The sequence below is a fragment of the Ranitomeya variabilis genome, chromosome 1, assembly GCF_051348905.1.
Source record: "Ranitomeya variabilis isolate aRanVar5 chromosome 1, aRanVar5.hap1, whole genome shotgun sequence".
NCBI lineage: Eukaryota > Metazoa > Chordata > Amphibia > Anura > Dendrobatidae > Ranitomeya > Ranitomeya variabilis.
The window spans coordinates 913,540,321-913,561,773 of record NC_135232.1 but is presented as its reverse complement, the minus strand read 5'-3'; the positions used below and the strand labels follow the sequence as shown (position 1 = coordinate 913,561,773).

General features: G+C 41.6%; 1 protein-coding gene across 1 annotated transcript in view; it reads left to right on the top strand.

Annotated features, from left to right (window-relative positions):
* TRPC3 (transient receptor potential cation channel subfamily C member 3) overlaps positions 1–21,453 on the top strand; it is a 448,690-nt gene that overhangs the window by 276,246 nt on the left and 150,991 nt on the right. Inside the window, exon 3 of the mRNA XM_077279043.1 lies at positions 15,039–15,224. Within this exon, the coding sequence (XP_077135158.1) occupies positions 15,039–15,224 (186 nt within the window). The remainder of the gene's footprint in view (positions 1–15,038; positions 15,225–21,453) is intronic.

Genomic DNA, 21,453 nt, shown 5'->3' with positions numbered 1-21,453 from the left:
GTAAGTGCGCTCCATTTTTTTCTTTTTTCCTCCTATAGTTAACCCTTTCCTACACTATACAATAGTTGAAAGCTCTGTACACTAGAATGCCCCCATTTAGTGGCCAATCTAATAACTGCACTTACCCTATACTGTGCATAGCAGCATTACAACAGTATATTACACATACTGTATGTACATTTAGCAAGACAAGGTAATACACATAACAGTGCAGCAGTACCATTGTATAGGAGTGGTACTGATACCATACGGCATCGGAACGAAAGAGAAATGCAAAGGTACAAACATAATATATCATACCCCCTACATATGTAGCGGACATCATCCCTATCAATCTTATGGGAGATTCAGCTCTGTACTTGTCCAGTCGACTGTTGTGAGCAGATTAGCATGCAGGCCAGGAGGTATCCAAACTCATTTATCTAAGTATGCTGAGCTGCGGAGCTCTAATATATGTCTGATATTACATAGTTATACAGGTTGAAAATAGACCTAAGTCCATCAAATTCAACCTTTCTCCACCAGTTATACATTTTTATTGCTAAATTATTTATACCGTACTGTACTATTTGTTGTGAGGAAATCATCCAGCTATTTTATGGAGTCCTCTGTACTGACCACACATATATTTATACGTATAAATGAGATCTCCTCTGAGATGTCTTCTTTCTTAACTAAACAACCCCAACTTTTCCAATATCTCATCATATGAGAGGCCTTCTATGCCGTGTAGTAATCTAGTTGCCTACATTTGAACTGACTCTAACTTCTAAGGCCCCTTTCACACATCAGTTTTTTTGCCGTCAGTCACAATCCGTTGGCTCGATGGATCAATGGATATATCTTGTAGATTGTGAGCCTTCGCGGGCAGGGTCCTCTCTCCTCCTGTACCAGTTATGACTTGTATTGTTTAAGAATATTGTACTTGTTTTTATTTTGTATACCGCTCCTCACATGTAAAGCGCCATGGAATAAATGGCGCTATTACAATAAATAATAATAATATCTCAGATTGTGAAAAACTGATGCGACGGATCCTTTTTTTGGACAGATGCGACTAGCGGATCTGACTAATTGGATCGGAGCATGCTCAGTTAAAAAAACATAATTTGATGGATCCAGTGCCATAGGCTTCCATTCTAGCAAACAACTGACGGATCCTTCTTTGTCCGTTTTTTCGATGTACACAAAAAACGTTACTTTGTCCGTTGTCTCCGGCCGCCGAACAAACAATTTTCGAAGGATCTGGCGAATGACGGATGAATATGAGGCCATCCGTCGCTAATACAAGTCTATGAGAAAAAACGGATCTGGTGGCATCAGTTGCCAGATCTGTTTTTTTTCAAAATTCGACAGATTGCGACTGATGGGAAAAAAATTGATGTGTGAAAGGGGCCTAAATATATTCCTTTTTCAAAATGGGAGCCCAAAACTGGATCCTATAATCAAGATGTGACCTTACCAGATATATTTATAGTGTTGATGATTCATTTAGATAAATCATGGGCTTTTATCTCTCTTTTTAAGCACTCTAAAATCTTGTTTGCTTTTGCAGATGCTGCCTGACATTGAGTACTGCTGCTAATCTTAGTTTTAACCAGATATTAACCATTTCAAGAAACTTTGTAGACTATGTGATCAGTCACATGTCTGGAAGTAACTTCAAAATATGGAAGTGTCTATACACATTGTGTAGGCTGTTTTAATTTAGCAGACCTGTGTGTGTATATCGATATAGCAGATCTGTGTATGTTGATATAATATTTGAGGGTATGTAGCAGAGCTTTGTGTTTATAGAAGTAGATCAGCTGTTTTTGTTTTCTTGTAGCAAATGTGTGTGTGTTGATGTTGCACAGTGGTGTGTGTATGTACAGTGGGGCAAAAAAGTATTTAGTCAGTCAGCAATAGTGCAAGTTCCACCACTTAAAAAGATGAGAGGCGTCTGTAATTTACATCATAGGTAGACCTCAACTATGGGAGACAAACTGAGAAAAAAAAATCCAGAAAATCACATTTTCGTTTTTTTTATCATTTTATTTGCATATTATGGTGGAAAATAAGTATTTGGTCAGAAACAAAATTTCATCTCAATACTTAGTAATATATCCTTTGTTGGCAATGACAGAGGTCAAACGTTTTCTGTAAGTCTTCACAAGGTTGCCACACACTGTTGTTGGTGTGTTGGCCCATTCCTCCATGCAGATCTCCTCTAGAGCAGTGATGTTTTTGGCTTTTCGCTTGGCAACACGGACTTTCAACTCCCTCCAAAGGTTTTCTATAGGGTTGAGATCTGGAGACTGGCTAGGCCACTCCAGGACCTTGAAATGCTTCTTACGAAGCCATTCCTTCCTTGCCCTGGCGGTGTGCTTTGGATCATTGTCATGTTGAAAGACCCAGCCACGTTTCATCTTCAATGCCCTTGCTGATGGAAGGAGGTTTGCACTCAAAATCTCACGATATATGGCCCCATTCATTCTTTCATGTACCCGGATCAGTCGTCCTGGCCCATTTGCAGAGAAACAGCCCCAAAGCATGATGTTTCCACCACCATGCTTTACAGTAGGTATGGTGTTGGATGGATGCAACTCAGTATTCTTTTTCCTCCAAACACGACAAGTTGTGTTTCTACCAAACAGTTCCAGTTTGGTTTCATCAGACCATAGGACATTCTCCCAAAACTCCTCTGGATCATCCAAATGCTCTCTAGCAAACTTCAGACGGGCCCGGACATGTACTGGCTTAAGCAGTGGGACACGTATGGATCTGAGTCCATGGTGGCGTAGTGTGTTACTTATGGTAGGCCTTGTTACATTGGTCCCAGCTCTCTGCAGTTCATTCACTAGGTCCCCCCGCGTGGTTCTGGGATTTTTGCTCACCGTTCTTGTGATCATTCTGACCCCACGGGGTGGGATTTTGCGTGGAGCCCCAGATCGAGGGAGATTATCAGTGGTCTTGAATGTCTTCCATTTTCTAATTATTGCTCCCACTGTTGATTTCTTCACTCCAAGCTGGTTGGCTATTGCAGATTCAGTCTTCCCAGCCTGGTGCAGGGCTACAATTTTGTTTCTGGTGTCCTTTGACAGCTCTTTGGTCTTCACCATAGTGGAGTTTGGAGTCAGACTGTTTGAGGGTGTGCACAGGTGTCTTTTTATACTGATAACAAGTTTAAACAGGTGCCATTACTACAGGTAATGAGCGGAGGAAAGAGGAGACTCTTAAAGAAGAAGTTACAGGTCTGTGAGAGCCAGAAATCTTGATTGTTTTTTTCTGACCAAATACTTATTTTCCACCATAATATGCAAATAAAATGATAAAAAAACCAAAAATGTGATTTTCTGGATTTTTTTTTCTCAGTTTGTCTCCCATAGTTGAGGTCTACCTATGATGTAAATTACAGACGCCTCTCATCTTTTTAAGTGGTGGAACTTGCACTATTGCTGACTGACTAAATACTTTTTTGCCCCACTGTATCTCAGTTGTGTGTTTTGATGTTGCAGAGCTGTGTGTGTATGTTGGTGTAGTTGAGCTGTGTGTTTTGGTATCAAAGTTGTGTGTAGCAGAGCTCTGTGTGTATGTAGCGTAGCTATGTCTGTATGTAACAGCTTGTGTGTGTAGCTAATGTGTGTTTGTATCTCACGTGTGTGTGTTTGTAGCTGAGCTGTGTGTGCACATATAGCAAAGCTGTGTGCATGTAGCAAAGTTGTATTGTGCATGTACTGTGCATGCAGATTTGTTGTGTATATGTGTGCACTGCAGAGAGAGTGTACAGTATGTGTGAATGTGTGTGCTGTAACGCTATACTGTATCTGTATAATCCACATGCTGTAGAGAAATACTAAGGCCGGCGTCACACTTAGCGTAGGGAAATACGGTCCATTTTTCACAGGCGTAATTGGAGCGCCCCCAGATGCAGGGCCGCAGGGTACTCGGTACCGGGCCTCTCTATCTCAGTTCTGGGGTTGTCACGGTGGCTAGACCCGGTCCGTGACCCTGCTAAGGGGCGTCCAATGAAAGGTGTGATGAGGGTGCGTGGTGCAAGTTGCGGTGAATAACGAGGACACAGGGTTGCAGTCTCTTTACCTCTTTACTGAAGGCTTCAGGATCCACAATCCAGAGCACTGCTAACAGGGCTGGCTGAGACCGGCCGGTCCGAAGGCACATCCAGAGTTCCCTTTGCAGGTGGAAATCAGTGCCTACCTTCTAGCGCCTGTGTGTTGTAGTACTTCCCTGTTGAGCACCACGGGATAGTCCTCACAACTGTTGTGTCTGTTTCTGATGTTCTTTCTCTCACAACTCGTATCTGTTCTGATGTTCTTTCTCCGTCCCCCAGATAATATGGATAGGACGCACCCGTATGATGGGTAGGCCTGGAGTTCTTCCAGGACCCTAGCGTCACCCCTCTCCCACAATTGCCCCCTATGTCTGCTTAGGTGATTTAGGTGAGCCAGCCAACCTAAAATTAACTGTTCTGGCGCTGTTTGAAGTAATGCTTGGAGCCTAATACTTCCTCGGTGTTCCGGCCACCGGCTACGCGCCTCAGTAGGATGTTGCCTCGATCTTACGGCACGACTCCTACTGGCTTTATCTCCTTTTTGCTGCAATCTCGTTTCTCACTTCTCCACAGTAAACCTCGCTTCGTTTCCTTTCTTAGGATGCCACCGCAACGGGTGCAGGCGCGGCTCCATAACGTTCTGTTCTGTTCGCTAGGCCACTGTCAGGATCCCACCCCTGACAGAGACCCCCCTGAATCTTCCCCTGCAACACCCTCTGCCACAGGATGTTGCCTGGATCCAACCCAGTTAGCTTCTGACTAACTTCCTATCCAGCCCCCAGTTTTACCAGATTGTGAGGAGTGGCCTAATACATAGAACCCTTTGCTCCCCCTGGTGGCCAGAATGTGAAGTGTAATGTGTGACTGTGATACCTGGTCAGGTGAACTCCTTAAGTGCCATCAGATGTACCATCACTCCCCTTAGTGGCGGAGCGTCAGTACTGCAACGACCAGGACTCTGGGGCGCTGCACTATACCCAGAAAAGTTCCTGAACAGTGATCCGTAGTCAACTTGAGGATGCGATTTTTTCTCTAAAAATTATCCGTGTGTCATCCGTGTGGCATCCGTACGGCGAGATTTTCTTGCCGGCTTGCAAAATGGACATAGAATGGATCCATGGGCTCAAATATTCGTGAAAACATATATACAGTCTATATATATATATATATACTAGATTGTGGCCCGATTCTAATGCATCGGGTATTCTAGAATATGCATGTCCCCGTAGTGTATGGACAATGATGATTCCAGAATTCGCGGCAGACTGTGCCCGTCGCTGATTGGTCGAGGCAACCTTTATGACATCATCGTCGCCATGGCAACCATTATGACATCTACGTTGATACTGTGCCCGTCGCTGATTGGTCGAGGCCTGACGCGGGATTTCCATTATGACATCATCGTCGCCATGCTGTGCCCGTTGCTGATTGGTCGAGGCCTGGCGGCCTCGACCAATCAGAGACGCGGGATTTCCAGGACAGACAGACAGACAGACAGACAGACAGACGGAAAAACCCTTAGACAATTATATATATAGATATATATATATATATATATATACAGTATATGTCAGTGAGGCACATATGTATCTGTATATATTTACTGTATATTTCATACAGCGCTGGATAGCTTAAAATCCGGTAATTCAACTGCCGGCTTCTGCTATCTCTTTATCAAACCCGACAGGATATGAGACATGGTTTACATACAATAAATCATTTCATATGTGCCTCTTCTGGGGTGGCTGGGTGCAGATGTTTTTAGCCAGGGGGGGCAATAACCATGGTCCCTCTCTAGGTTATTAATATCTGCCCTCAGTCACTGGCTTTCTCACTCTGGCGGAGAAAATTGCGCAGGAGCCCACGTCATTTTTTTCCGCGATTTAACACTTTATTTTAACACCTAGAGCCCCAAATTTTGCACACATACACTTCTAACATTAGTAGTGAGGAATATGTAAAAAAATAAGGGATATGAAATGGTTTACTGTATGTAAACCATGTCTCAGATCCTGTCGGGTTTGATAAGGAGATAGCAAAAGCCGACAATTGAATTACTGGCTTTTAAGCTATCTAGCGATATATTAAATATAAATATATATATATATATATATATATATATATATATATATATATATATATGTGTGTCTCAATGACATACATACAGGTCCTTCTCAAAAAATTAGCATATAGTGTTAAATTTCATTATTTACCATAATGTAATGATTACAATTAAACTTTCATATATTATAGATCCATTATCCACCAACTGAAATTTGTCAGGTCTTTTATTGTTTTAATACTGATGATTTTGGCATACAACTCCTGATAACCCAAAAAACCTGTCTCAGTAAATTAGCATATTTCACCCGTCCAATCAAATAAAAGTGTTTTTTAATAACAAACAAAAAAACCATCAAATAATAATGTTCAGTTATGCACTCAATACTTGGTCGGGAATCCTTTGGCAGAAATGACTGCTTCAATGCGGCGTGGCATGGAGGCAATCAGCCTGTGACACTGCTGAGATGTTATGGAGGCCCAGGATGCTTCAATAGCGGCCTTAAGCTCATCCAGAGTGTTGGGTCTTGCGTCTCTCAACTTTCTCTTCACAATATCCCACAGATTCTCTATGGGGTTCAGGTCAGGAGAGTTGGCAGGCCAATTGAGCACAGTAATACCATGGTCAGTAAACCATTTACCAGTGGTTTTGGCACTGTGAGCAGGTGCCAGGTCGTGCTGAAAAATGAAATCTTCATCTCAATAAAGCATTTCAGCCGATGGAAGCATGAAGTGCTCCAAAATCTCCTGATAGCTAGCTGCATTGACCCTGCCCTTGATGAAACACAGTGGACCAACACCAGCAGCTGACATGGCACCCCACACCATCACTGACTGTGGGTACTTGACACTGGACTTCAGGCATTTTGGCATTTCCTTCTCCCCAGTCTTCCTCCAGACTCTGGCACCTTGATTTCCGAATGACATGCAAAATTTGCTTTCATCAGAAAAAAGTACTTGGGACCACTTAGCAACAGTCCAGTGCTGCTTCTCTGTAGCCCAGGTCAGGCGCTTCTGCCGCTGTTTATGGTTCAAAAGTGGCTTTACCTGGGGAATGCGGCACCTGTAGCTCATTTCCTGCACACGCCTGTGCACGGTGGCTCTGGATGTTTCCACACCAGACTCAGTCCACTGCTTCCTCAGGTTCCCCAAGGTCTGGAATCGGTCCGTCTCCACAATCTTCCTCAGGGTCCGGTCACCTCTTCTCGTTGTACAGCGTTTTCTGCCACATTTTTGCCTTCCAACAGACTTACCATTGAGGTGCCTTGATACAGCACTCTGGGAACAGCCTATTTGTTGAGAAATTTCTTTCTGGGTCTTACCCTCTTGCTTGAGGGTGTCAATGATGGCCTTCTTGACATCTGTCAGGTCGCTAGTCTTACCCATGATGGGGGTTTTGAGTAATGAACCAGGCAGGGAGTTTTTAAAAGCCTCAGGTATCTTTTGCATGTGTTTAGAGTTAGTTAGTTGATTCAGAAGATTAGGGTAATAGGTCGTTTAGAGAACCTTTTCTTGATATGCTAATTTATTGAGACAGGTTTTTTGGGTTATCAGGAGTTGTATGCCAAAATCATCAGTATTAAAACAATAAAAGACCTGACAAATTTCAGTTGGTGGATAATGAATCTATAATATATGAAAGTTTAATTGTAATCATTACATTATGGTAAATAATGAAATTTAACACTATATGCTAATTTTTTGAGAAGGACCTGTATATACACATATACCTACACTATGTGTAGACATTTATTCTATCTATTCTATTCTAACCTGTCAGTGTGATTTTACTGTACACCGAGCTGAATTACCGGCTTTTCTATAGAACACCGCTGCGTATTTCTCACAAGTCACACTGCTGGTCCGTGTGTAATCCGTATTTTTCTAGCCCCATAGACTTTCATTGGCGTATCTCTTGCGCTATGCGTAAAACTCTCTAGTGTGACACCGGCCTTATAGAAGAACTATTACCTCCCTGTCATAACGTAATACATTAGAATTGTTGTATTGACCTCTCCACTTCTTTACACTGCCTGGGAAGTTGTAATTAGCAGGAAATATGCTTTTCGTGTTATCTACTGTCTAGACCTGGGGTACGCATTATAGTGAAGTGCTTCCTATAGTTCGTAAAATACATTATTTAGCTCATAAAAATGGTGTTCAAGGGTGTCATTCAATTTAAAAGGGTTTTCCAGGTTTTGGGAAACACCTATCACCCAGCTGCACTTTATTTATTTATTTTTTTAAATTAAACTGCGCCTTACTTAACCTCAGTCTATTGCTAAGTCGGAATTGACAACACAAGCCATTTAGAGACACTAAGCTCACTGATTGGCTGTAGCACTGTCGATACGCCATCAGCACTGCAGATAATAACAGATCTGGTATGCAGTGTCGGACACTCAGCGCAGGACCTGGGAGGACAAGTAAGTCACAGTATGTTTTTTCAAAAACAAATTACATCGGAGGACCACGGGTTTTCCAAAAACCTCTTTAAGGCTATGATCACACGTTGCATTTTTGCTGTTTTTTTCAGCAGGCGTTTTTTGTTTTGTTTTTGCACTTTCTCGTTGCTTTATATGTGTGAAAAAAACACTGAAAAAATACTGAAAGATGTGACATTCTGCAGTTTTCGAAAATGCAGCAGTTTTCAAAATCAGTCAGGAATGTGTGTACTTGAAATTTCAGAAATATCGTAGTCTTTGCTAGTACTGTAAAACGCAGCTTTAAAAAACAACAAAAAAGCAGCATAAACGCGCCGTGTGAACATAGCCTTATGCTGCCAAAATTAAAAGCCTCTTTTCATACTTCACACCAATATAGGTTTGTTGGCATTGATATCTACTGTTATTAAAAATGGAATAACTTCTTGGTATGATAACAAATGTAAAGCAAACTTTACTATGAGATGCAATACCATGAAGACTGCTTTCCTGATTGGGGATATAATTGTGGATAGCCGATTCGAATGAATCTCTAAGATGCTTTGAGTTCTAAAGGAGCTGCTACCCATTACAGTAGTGGTTCGTCACGGCCATGGTCCTGTAAATACTGCAGGAAGGTGTGTGCCATGAACTATGAACACTTAGGCTATATGCCCGCATTGCAGAAATGCTGCGGAAATGTTCGCAGCATTTCCGCAACTTCCTGCCATGGGTAAAACGCATGCGGAATTCGCATGCATTTACCCGCAAAACACAAGCTTTTTGCAAGCGCTTTTAGCATCGCTTGGAAAAGTGATTGACAGGTTGGTCACACTTGTCAAGCATGGTGCTTGAAAAGTGTGACCAACTTTTTAGGCAGCATCAATAGTAAAAGATAGAATGATAAAAATAATACAAAAAATATGGTTATTCTCACCTTCCGATGGCCCCCGATCTTAGCGGCACTCCTGGTACGTTCCGTTCCCAGGGATGCTTTGCACGAAGGACCTTTGTGAAGTCACGTCATCCCAGGTGATTCGCGCAATGCATCCCTGGGAACAGAAGCCGCCGCGTGCACCGCTGAGAGGCAGGAGGACTCCGGGGGCCATCAGAAGGTAAGTATATCCTTATTTTTTATTTAGTTCTTTTTTTTTACATGAATAAGGATCCCTGGGCCTGAAGGAAAGTCTCCTCTTCTCCAGACCCGGGTACCATTCGCACATGAAGCACTCACTTTACACATGGCTGGCATGGCCACATGCGTAAAGTGAGTGTTTCAATGCAATCCTATGGCTGCGGAATCACCGCGATTCCGCAGAAATAATGAACATGCTGCAGATTTTACCGCTATGCGATTCCGCAGCGGGAAAATCCGCAGCATGGGCACAGCAACTGTGGAATCCCATAGGATTGCATAGGAATGCGGTTTTTAAGCGTTTTTAATCGTTTCCGCTGTGGCAAAAAGCGCGGCAGAAGCGCATAAAAAACGCAACATGGGCACAAAGGCTATTGAATTCATTGCAGCGCTCAGATGTTCAAGTACTTATGTGATGTAATAGAAATCTGCCTTGGGGATTCTGCATTTTTCCAAAAGAGGCAGATATGGAAAAATAATAATAAGACCGATGATTACTGGAATAATCAGTCTACCTATCTATAATATATTCTACAGGAAAGAGAAATTGTTATCGCTAGTCGTGGCACTCAAGTAGCATGTAGGAAAGTGGTCAGACCCCAAATTTAAAATCTCTGAATGCCAGAGAAATCTTGGCTGTATTTCAGAAGACTTGAGATAAGCCTCCTTACAAGTGGCGTTCATTTTACAGCTAAGGAAGATGCTTTTTTCAATGTGTCATTTGCTGTTGATCTGAGAAGGTCTCTTGGGATTTATGAGCGTTCGTTCCTTCACTGAAGTCCAGGATAATGGCAAACAATCTTCTTGATGACATGACAGCTCTCAGAAGAGCACATAGCTTGTAAAAGAAAAAATATATCAGTGTTCGGATAGGGCTGACTTGTTTAAACACAATTCCCAATAATAGAGCCTGTAACCTGTCATGGCTATCATAGTTTATCTTGAAATATGGCACACAGAAACATGAAATGAGCTTTGTAGGAATTCTGGATGCTAGGTGTCTAGCTAATATGAAGTGGGTGAGATTCTCTGGTGCAACAGAAATCATGTACTTTCAGCAGTCCCCTTCACTACTTTCAACACTCCAAGTTCTAGTTCACATTGAGCTGAACACCTGCATCAGAGTTTTTGAGCCATGAGTTTTATAGTCCATGGACATGGACTATCCTTTATATATATATATATATATATATATATATATATATATATATACCCTATATGGGCTGAACAGTTGTGAACATAGCTTAAAAGCATCTTCATCCAACGTGTTTCCCCCTCTTGTGGTCAGTCATGGATTCATTGGGGACTTCCTTTGATCGGGACAAGAGAAGGAAACCATAAGCCGCACTGCCATGAGGATAACAGCTCATAGACCCAGTCAATATGCCCCCACATAGCTCCCTACATACAATATGAGCTCCATCACAGCCTTCCTATATACAGTATGAACCTCGTGCATATAGTATGAGCACCCACACACAGCCCCCTATATATAATATGAAACCACAAACAGCCCCTACATACAGTATCAGCTCCCACATAGCTACCTAGATACAGTTTGAGCACTCACATAACTCCCTATATAGTATAATCCCCACATAGCTCCCAATACACAGTATGAGTCTCCACATAGCTTCCTATTTACAGTATGATCCCGCACATAGCTCCCTATATACAGTGTAAGGAGGACGACAGCAATGCGGGTACCTGCTTGCCGGGGCCAGAACTGTTGAGGCAGCATCCTTTGTTCCCTGGGGGAAACAATAGTGAGATGGACCAACCTCCTAACTATGGGGGGCGGGGGTATATAAAGCAGAAAGCGCGCGAAGCAGGGGGAGTTTGGCACCAACCTGGGGCAGCGCGCAGACAGGTGAGGTACCGGCAGCGCGACGGGCCACATTGAGAGGGTTCCCCACCATCTGCAGAGGGACCACTGCGCTGAGGGGAGCCATGCGCTCAGTAGCTCAGAGAGAGACTTGGTGGGAACAGACAGTGCGCAGCAGGGACCAGTGAGTGCTGCAGTCCCAGAGCATCCATATAGCGCAGTACTGCGCTCAAGCACCCCCACTGCCACCGCTGACAGAGACTGTGAGGAGAGATGTGCAGGGTGCCCGTTGGTCACCATGGAGCGAGGTGTTGAAAATTCCGGGTTAGTGAGTACTATGTGCATGCTGCCAGAGAGAGATCTGGTGCAGTACCCCGCCAGAGAAGCAGTGCGCCAGTGGTTGTCAGCGCTTCAATCTTGGCGGGAACAGGCAGCGCGCAGCATAGAGAGAAACGTGCAGCACGCCCAGTAGCTGACAGAGATAGAGGTGCCGTGTGCTTCATGACCATGAGTACAGTGCACGTGCCTCAAAGAGAGAACCGAGTACTGGATAGACTTGTGTAACCCACCTCACCAGCATATACTTTCCCGCTCACGGGAGACCCTGATTTTGCCAGCGTATATTGGCCGAGCCACGTTGGGCTCGTACAGTGCTGTGGCCCACACCCTTGTCAGCCACTGCAGCATATGGACTAGGGATGGCCGAAGGTAGCGGAGACCGACCGCTGCCGCGAGATGGACCACCATTACCAGTTGAACCTTCTTTTATTAGCACCACGCCAGCCGTTGTTGGCGCTATTGACTTCCTAGCAGAATTCACAGTCTGAGGAATTACTGCCACGTTAAGTGATTTAGAGGAACTGCCGTTACCTGATTCATTGTCCCTCAACTCTGCATATCCTTTTGCAATTAGCCTGTTTATTCCCGTGTTTAACCCATTGCCTCCCTGCGTGGAGTATTCCCTGTTAAGTAAAACTGTTAACCCTTGCTCTGCCTCCTGTCCTTCACTGCATCTCACAACCTGCTTACAACAGTATGGGCCCCCATATAGTATATAAACAGTATGAGCCCACACATAGCTCCCTATATACAGTACGAGCCAACATATAGCCAAATAGATACAGTATGATCACTCACTTAATTTCTTATATGCAGTATAAGCTCTACATAGCTCCCTACATACAGTACAATATGAGCCACCAACTAGCCTCCTATATACAGTATGAACTGGCACACAGCTCTCTATATACAATATGAGCACCCATATAGCCTCCGATATACAGTATGAGGCCCTTTATAGCCTCCTATATACAGTATGAGCGTGCACACAGCCTTCAATATACAGTATGAGCCCCTACATAGCCTCCTATATACTCGTCTCCTTCCTGAGTGGTATGATGGCTGGACATTCCCATCTTGTTTGTACTTGCTCATAATTGTTTGTACAGATGAACAAGTCAACTTCTGGTATCTTGAAATTGTACCCAGGGATGAGCCAGACTTGTGCAAGCCCACAATTCTCTTTGTCAGGACTCTCAACATTTTGATCACCTTTTGTGCATTACTGCCCTTTTCCAAGATGGCGTCTTTGGTTTCATGTGCACTGTGTCTTCCTGCTATAAAACTCCACCCCAGCCTTCAGTCTGTGCTAGAGTATTCTGCCTTGCATCCAGCTCCTGACGACTCCCTGGCTTTGCACCTGCTCCTGTGAACCTGTGTGGAGATCCTGCTACTCAGCTCTGAGTTTCTGCTGCATACATCGGTTTCCAGTAATCATCTGGCTGCTTGTGTTTGTTTCCATCTGCATTTGCTGGACATGTAAGCTGTTGCTGCTCTGCTTAAACCTGAGACTTTTACCCAGGCCTCCCTGGTTGTGCTAAGATATTATTTGAACTGCCTTATAAGCATATCTATCTGTGTTTGGACTACCAAGGACTTATTCGTGTCAAGTATCCTCAAGAATAATTGTGCTTCATAGACTTTCTGCGTGATTGCATTTTCCTCTGAAATTTCCTATAGACTGTTAAGCTGCATTTAATATTTACACCAAGTGTTGTGGACTTGAGTTTCTCTCTGCACCTGTTTGAATCACCGTGTGATAATATAGACTTTACCCCTACATACAGTATCAGCTTCCACATAGCTACCTAGATACAGTTTGAGCACTCACATAACTCCCTATATAGTATAATCCCCACATAGCTCCCAATACACAGTATGAGTCTCCACATAGCTTCCTATTTACAGTATGATCCTGCACATAGCTCCCTATATACAGTGTAAGGAGGACGACAGCACCGCGGGTACCTGCTTGCCGGGGCCAGAACTCCCCGTCCCAAAGAAAACAGTATTTCTGAGAACTGCCACTGTTCCCTCTCACTTTTCCTCATTTGGTCTCTTCTGCATCGAAGAGAATAAGACATGCATTACTACGGGCCTCAGGCCTTGGATGTTACTGGAATGTACGCAGGAAATCTGCTATGACCTCATACTGTCAGAACGATATGTACTCCATGTGTCTTCAGCCCGCTGACACCTGAACTTCCACTTCACATGAACTTCTCTCTAACTCGGACTGACTAAACCAGGAAATGCTTCCCCTTTTTCTTGGCCTTATCCCCTTTTGATTTACTTTACCCTCTCCCATGCTAGGCTGTTCCTAAACATTTAACTGTATCCTAACCTACTCTGTCTGCCGTAGTAGTCTGTTGCTGGGGAAACAACATTTCACTATCTTGTAACAGTATGCACAAAGCATATTACACTTACAATGCCTATCACACTCTATCTTATGTCCTCATATACCTAAAGACACTAGCTATCTCTAACCTAAGCATTAAATTGTGTTCTATACTGTCTCTACCTGTGAGCTGAGTGTACCAGGTTAAACACTATGCATTTTACATTGTACCATAAAAACACAATACAACCGCATATTAGAATCACACTACAATTATTGTCTTCAGGGGAAGGTATATGGCAGTCTCTGCCACACCCTTACATTATGACTAAATATGAATGGATTGATTCAAATGCATCTGGTCTATTGGCCACGCCAGAAGTGACCGGCGAATGGGAGCCTTACAAACCAGCTACTACCTGCCAGTATTCTCAGTCTGCTTCTGATTAGTAGGCCCAGAGAGACAGCAGTCATGTGCTGGGCCCAAAAATCAGAAGAGGTGATGGACCAGTGACCTATGAATTAGGAAGAAAGTTACCTTCCATGTATGACAAGTTTCCATATGTGACTTGACAAACTTTCAAATCCTTTATGTCAGATATAGCATTGAAATGAATGTTTGCCACATTATACAAATATTGCATTCTTGTGATGCACTAAGCTCATTATAAATGTGGCAGAATAAGTCCAGTTTAATGAATGACTTTTTGTAAAAGCCATGGACAATGATCTTAAAAAACCTTTTAAAAGAATCTGTTAATCTTTGGTATATTTTAATTGTGTTCAAACAAAAAGGAATGGAAGAAAATGTCACTTATTCACTTGATAACAATTGAACCGTTATATTTTTGTATGATTTTCAGAATGACTATCGTAAATTGTCTATGCAATGCAAAGACTTTGTGGTCGGAGTTCTTGACTTGTGTCGAGATTCTGAAGAGGTAGAGGCTATCCTAAATGGAGATGTGGATGCTGAACCAATGGAATCCCAGAGACACCGACCTTCATTGAGCCGAGTAAAACTGGCTATTAAGTATGAAGTCAAGAAGGTAGGTACTGTATATTCAGTGTCGTTGCACCAGTCATGAACCGTCTTCTTTTGCTCCCTGTACAGAATTTATGAATGGATATATACATTCTGTAAGTGCAATCAAAATAATTCAACCGCCATTGGAAATGTTGATTATTACCAAAATGTATAGATTTTTTTGCAGTTTCTGCTGTTTGCATTAAACCAATCAAATAAAAACAGTTTAAATACCTCAACACAACTAATATAAGTATAATAAGTGTTTTAATCAGTATTGTAGTATCAAAATGATTCAACCCCTTTTGTTGTTATCATTTATATTCTCTGAAAAAAGGCCAAGAAAGCAAAAATTCTGCCGGGGTATGTAAACTTTTGAGCACAACTGTATGTATACACACATTTTAAAAAAATTGGTTTACCCTGATGTTAAAACTATCTTTATTTCTGTGTTGTGTTTGTATCCTATAAATAACTGTCTTACTAATTTGCAATAGATATATATTGTAGTCAGCTGAGCTTTGCAACATGATCTGAATGTGTTTTATGTGCTTTGTGATTGTTCCCAAATCTTTGGTTGGACCCTAAAAGTGGATTTATTAGTAATAGATTTATTCACTGGGACTGTATGGTAATGCTTTTAATGACAAAACTATTTTAGGAGTGATACCTTTATTGGCTAGCCAGTAGCAATATATTTGCTTTTGGTGCACAGAGGCTCCTTCTTCGGGTAGATTACAAATGATCGACTACATTATATCTAACATACGTCGGAATCATCTCATTGGACAGTCATTCATTTGTAAATTGCCTGATGAATGGGCCTATATGCTCCGAAAGCTTACAAATATAATTTTTCTGGTTGTCCAATAAAGATTTTACTCTTATATACATAGATTTTTCTAGATAACACGGTACCACAATATAACCTTTATAAGACTGCATGGTCTTCAGTATACCAACGTTCACAATCCACACTGAGTTCTGGTTAATTAGGGCACAACCCTGATTGGTATCTAATCTTGCAGATCCCTATCCCTTCTGTTTTTAATATGAAATTATGACCTTTTTTTGCCATCCAATTGTGTTACACTGTCATTGTTTCCTCTTATCCTGCTTTTATTCCTGACATGTTCTCCTTAGCCGTCCCATCAGGCAGCTGTTATAAAATGTTGCTGTTATTTTTAAAGATGCACATGAGGACTACAGAAAAAAACATGAAAAAGCTATTTCCAGTAATCTTTTTTTATTTTTTTATTGAAGAAACCTTTTGCTTTCTGTACAAAATCTTTAAAATGCTGCAAGCGAAAACAGAAGACATAACACATCATTACTGTTCGCTGCTACCAATTTGCTCATTAACACCATTTCATACTGATTTTGTCAGAAGCTCCTTCTTAACGTAAGTGACATTTCAAGTGCAAAAGGTGGATTAACTGACCATAGTGGTTCCAAAATAGCAGTAATTAAATCAAGAAAAGCTGTGAATATTAATACAGGCCTATTAAATCACATCTTTGCCTTTTATAATACTTAGAATACGCGCAGCTGGTTCAACAAATCATCTTTAACAGACAAAAATGATTAAAAGTGTATCTTTTATGAGACAGATGTGCTCTAAACTTGCTAATCTAAACAAAATTAATATTAAAGGGTTAAAATGGGTACTAATATGCATTTCAAGAGACTGCACAGTGCTTATAATGCCTAACAAAATCAGTTAATTAAGTGATCATATATCCTGTTGACCTCAAAGAAACCTGAAAGGTGACATCAAACCCATAAATATTACCCCACTTGCCACCGCTACAGGGCAAGTGGGAAGAGTCGGGCAAAGCGCCAGAAAAGGCGCATCTGATAGATGCACCTTTTCTGGGCAGCTGTGGGCTGCTGTTTTTAGGCTGGGGGAGCCTATATAAATGGCCTCTTACCAGTCTAAGAATAGCAGCCCCCAGCCGTGAGCTTTAGCATGGCTGGTTGTCAAAAATGGGGGCGACCCCACGCCATTTTTTTTATTATTATTTATTTAAATAATTGAAAAAACTGCTTGGGGACCCCTCTATTCTTGATAACCAACTTTGCAGAAGCTGACAGCTGGGGGTTGCAGCACCCAGCTGTGAGTTTTGTCTGGTTGGTTAATAAAATAGGGGGGAACCCAAGTCGGGTTTTTCATTCATTTATTTCCGAACGATTGCAGCCAGCGGCTGTGGAATACCCCCATCCTCCGCACCTACTGTCACTGTTATTAACAATAGCAGGTGTCGCATGATGGGGTAACAGTCCCAAAAGCCCCCACCTGCTTTCGTTCGGACTTTAAATTAGCGCAGAGCAGGGGAGAATGATGACAGCCAGCTTCAGCATCAGCCGCTGAGGAACAGCTCTTACTGTAGCGCTTCTTCCCCAGTGGCTGTCCGTGTGGTACTGATGCGGCACACGGGTGGCACATGGTTGCCACACGTAGTACACACACGGACAAGGATATCTCTGGTACCGGTTTTTCCAGTCCCGGAAATATCAGGACATGTGAAACCGGCCTAACTCAAATAGATGGATGACATAGTCGTTGGTATGCCAGAGGGGAAGTTGCATTTTTTAGCGGATGTCCACATTGGCAAGTTAGGGATATCTAATTCCAGTAAAGCCCATCTATGGGACAGTTTCTTCATGCCCTTTGGATTATCTCTCTTATGGCATATTTCAAATGACTGTAATTATGACAGATGCCTCCTACAAGACATGAAAATTAATGTTTAGTTATTGTTTGACCAGATGTACATAATAGAAGCAACAAGAACAAGCCACCACATGGCTTTGATATATAGCTCAGAGTTAGGCTGCCGTCACACTAGCAGTATTTGGTCAGTATTTAATATCAGTATTTGTAAGCCAAAACCAGGAGTGGGTGATAAATGCAGAAGTGGTGCATATGTTTCTGTTATACTTTTCCTCTAATTGTTCCACTCCTGGTTTTGGGTTACAAATACTGATGTAAAATACTGACCAAATACTGCTAGTGTGACGACAGCCTTAATGTTTTCCTTTCTTGCCATCTACCAGCTACTGTGCATTAACGGGTTAGGCTTTTATGTTCACTATACCATTTGTTACATGAAATAAATTAGATTTTTCTTTTCCACATTCCAGCTTGAACATCCATATCGTCCACATAAAACCTGACAAACATTTTAGTACTTTCTAGAAAAGGGATGGATTTTCTGGGAAGAGATATGGAAAGACTGCACAATTTCTTAGGAGACAGGAAATATAGAATGTAAATGGTGGAAGAATAAGAAATGATAGGAGAAACATTTGGCATTTGTAATGCCAAATACATGGATGCTTTTCCTGGAACAGAATGCACAGTGTTTATCACAGCTGAGATCAAACGTGTTCTCAAAATATCCAGGGCAGGCAAGAAGCAAAAGAGACAACACAAAAACCACAAGGAATCCTAAATATGTGAGAACTATAGAGCGGATGTTTGTAAAAAAAAGGGAACATGGGAAACACTCAGTTTATTATTTATCAAATATTCTATTTAAAGGGATACGTTCTGTTACTTTGTCTAAAGCACGTTCTTTTGTGAAAGGCCAAGGTGACGGCCATTATACTTATTTACACACTCCCTTCTTTTATTGCTATCTGGATGTGACGCATACATTGAAGAATACATAAAGAATACATTCATAAGCTGTGTGTCAACATGACCACATGCCCTAAGATCTCAGCTTGGAGACTGTGTTGGAAAATAAAGGAACGTGAAAAGCAACCAAACTACTTGTCAATAATAATAAATCATATGTGAACATCTGTTAAATAGTACTCAAACTCTTTCAGCATTTTAGGGCTTGGTATAGTCCACCTAGAATACGCACATGGTCAAAGTTGTTGGTACCCCTTGTTTAAAGACAGAAAAACCCACAATGGTCACAGAAATAACTTGAATCTGACAAAAGTAATAATAAATATAAGATCTTTGAAAATGAACAAATGAAAGTCAGACATTGCTTTTCAACCATGCTTCCACAGATTTAAAAAAAATATATATATAACTCATGAAATAGGTCTGGACAAAAATGATGGTACCCTTAACTTAATATTTTGTTTCACAACCTTTTGAGGCAATCACTGCAATCAAATGATTCCTGTAACTGTCAATGAGACTTCTGCACCTCTCGACAGGTATTTTGGCCCACTCCTCAAGAGCAAACTGCTCCAGTTGTCTTGTGTTTGAAGGTTGCCTTTTCCAGACGGCATGTTTCAGCTCTTTCCAAAGATGCTCAATAGGATTTAGGTCAGGGGTCATAGAAGGCCACTTCAGAATAGTCCAGTGTTTTCCTCTTAGTCATTCTTGGGTGTTTTTAGCTGTGTGTTTTGGGTCATTATTTTGTTGCAAGACTCATGACCTGTGACTGAGACCAAGCTTTCTGACACTGGACAGCACATTTCTCTCTAGAATCCCTGTGTCAGATGCAGCAAGCAGCCCCAGAACATAACAGAGTCTCCTCCATGTTTCACAGTAGGGACAGTGTTCTTTTCTTGATATGCTTCATTTGTCCATCTGTGAACATAGAGGTGATGTGCCTTGCCAAAAAGTTATTTTTGTCTCATCTTTCCATAGGACATTCTCACAGAAGCTTTGTGGCTTGTCAACATGTAGTTTGGCAAATTCCAGTCTGGCTTTTTTATGATTTTTTTTCAACAATGGTGTCTTTCTTGGTAATCTCCCATGAAGTCCACTTTGGCTCATACAACGACAGATGGTGCGATCTGACATTAATGTTCCTTGAGCTTGAAGTTCACCTTTAATCTGTTTAGAAGTGTTTCTGGGCTCTTTTATTACCATTCGCATTATCCGTCTCTTTGATTTGTTATCAATTTTCCTCCTGTGGCCACGTCCAGGGAGGTTGGCTACAGTCCCATGGATCTTAAATTTCTGAATAATATGTGCAACTATAGTCACAGGAACATCAAGCTGCTTGGAGATGGTCTTATAACTTTTACCTTTAACATGTTTGTCTATAATTTTATTTCTAATCTCCTGAGACAACTCTTTCCTTTGCTTCCTCTGGTCTATGTTGAGCGTGATACACACCATGTCGCCAAACAGCACAGTGATTTAACATGTCCCTTTTGTCACATTATTGTCAGGGGTACCATCATTTCTGCCCAGGCCTATTTTATGAGTTTTATTTTTTTTTTAATTCTGTGGAAGCATGGTTGAAAAGCAATGTCTGACTTTCATTTGTTAATTTTCATAGATTTTTTTATTTATTATTACTTTTGTCAGGTTCAAGTTATTTCTGTGACCATTCTGGGTTTTTCTGTCATTAAATGAGGGGTATCAACAATTTTGACCACCTGTGTATTTAGCAAACCTATGCAGATGTTACAAGAAGAAGTTGTGGTTGTCTATACAGTTCCATGTAATAATGGACGGGAAAATCAATTGAATTGCCATATTGGGAGATATTCACACAAGACAGATTTGTTCCAGACTATTCTGTGAATGTCTAATTTTTTCAGGTGAATAAAGCTGAATTTCAGTTGTAGAATTTCTTAAACAAATCTGTCATAAAAATGTATCCAAGTTTAACCCAGCACTGGGATCTCACAGCACAAAAAAAGTGTTATTTGATGCATTACTTGACATCAATCAATGGCTTATGCAATGATAAAGGGTGTCTGTCAACTAGAAAATTAAAATGTAATCTTTAAGGCATTCATATAGGGGACTTGGCCTCTATAAAATTATACATGCAGTGTAGATTTAAAATATTTTTTTTACATAAAGAAAAGTTTTATTAAGGCTTCTTTTACATATATCATTGTTTTGAGGCCCGTTTTTGCAGCCTCAATAGATTTATATGTGCTGCAAAAACGGGCCGCAATAATTTCACGGTGCACCGTGCACCGTATGGCCGTGAGGGCCGTATTTATGACTTGCAGACACGGCCCCCTTTGAAAATCAATGGTGCCGCAAAAACAACGGAAGCTTGTTTTTGCGGTGCACCGTGACTTCCGGTTTTGAGGAACACCATTTTTTTCAATACTATTTCCATAGTATTGGAAACCCCATAAACGTCGAGCCGCAAGTTCTTTTCGGTCCGTTATTGCGGCAGACCATGAAAATGGTGGCGATACAGCCCGCAAAAAAGGCCCGCAATAACGGGCCACAAAAAACCCGGTCTGTGTAAAAGAAGCTTAACCCCTTAATGACAGCAAATACGTCTTTTAACTGACCTGAGATA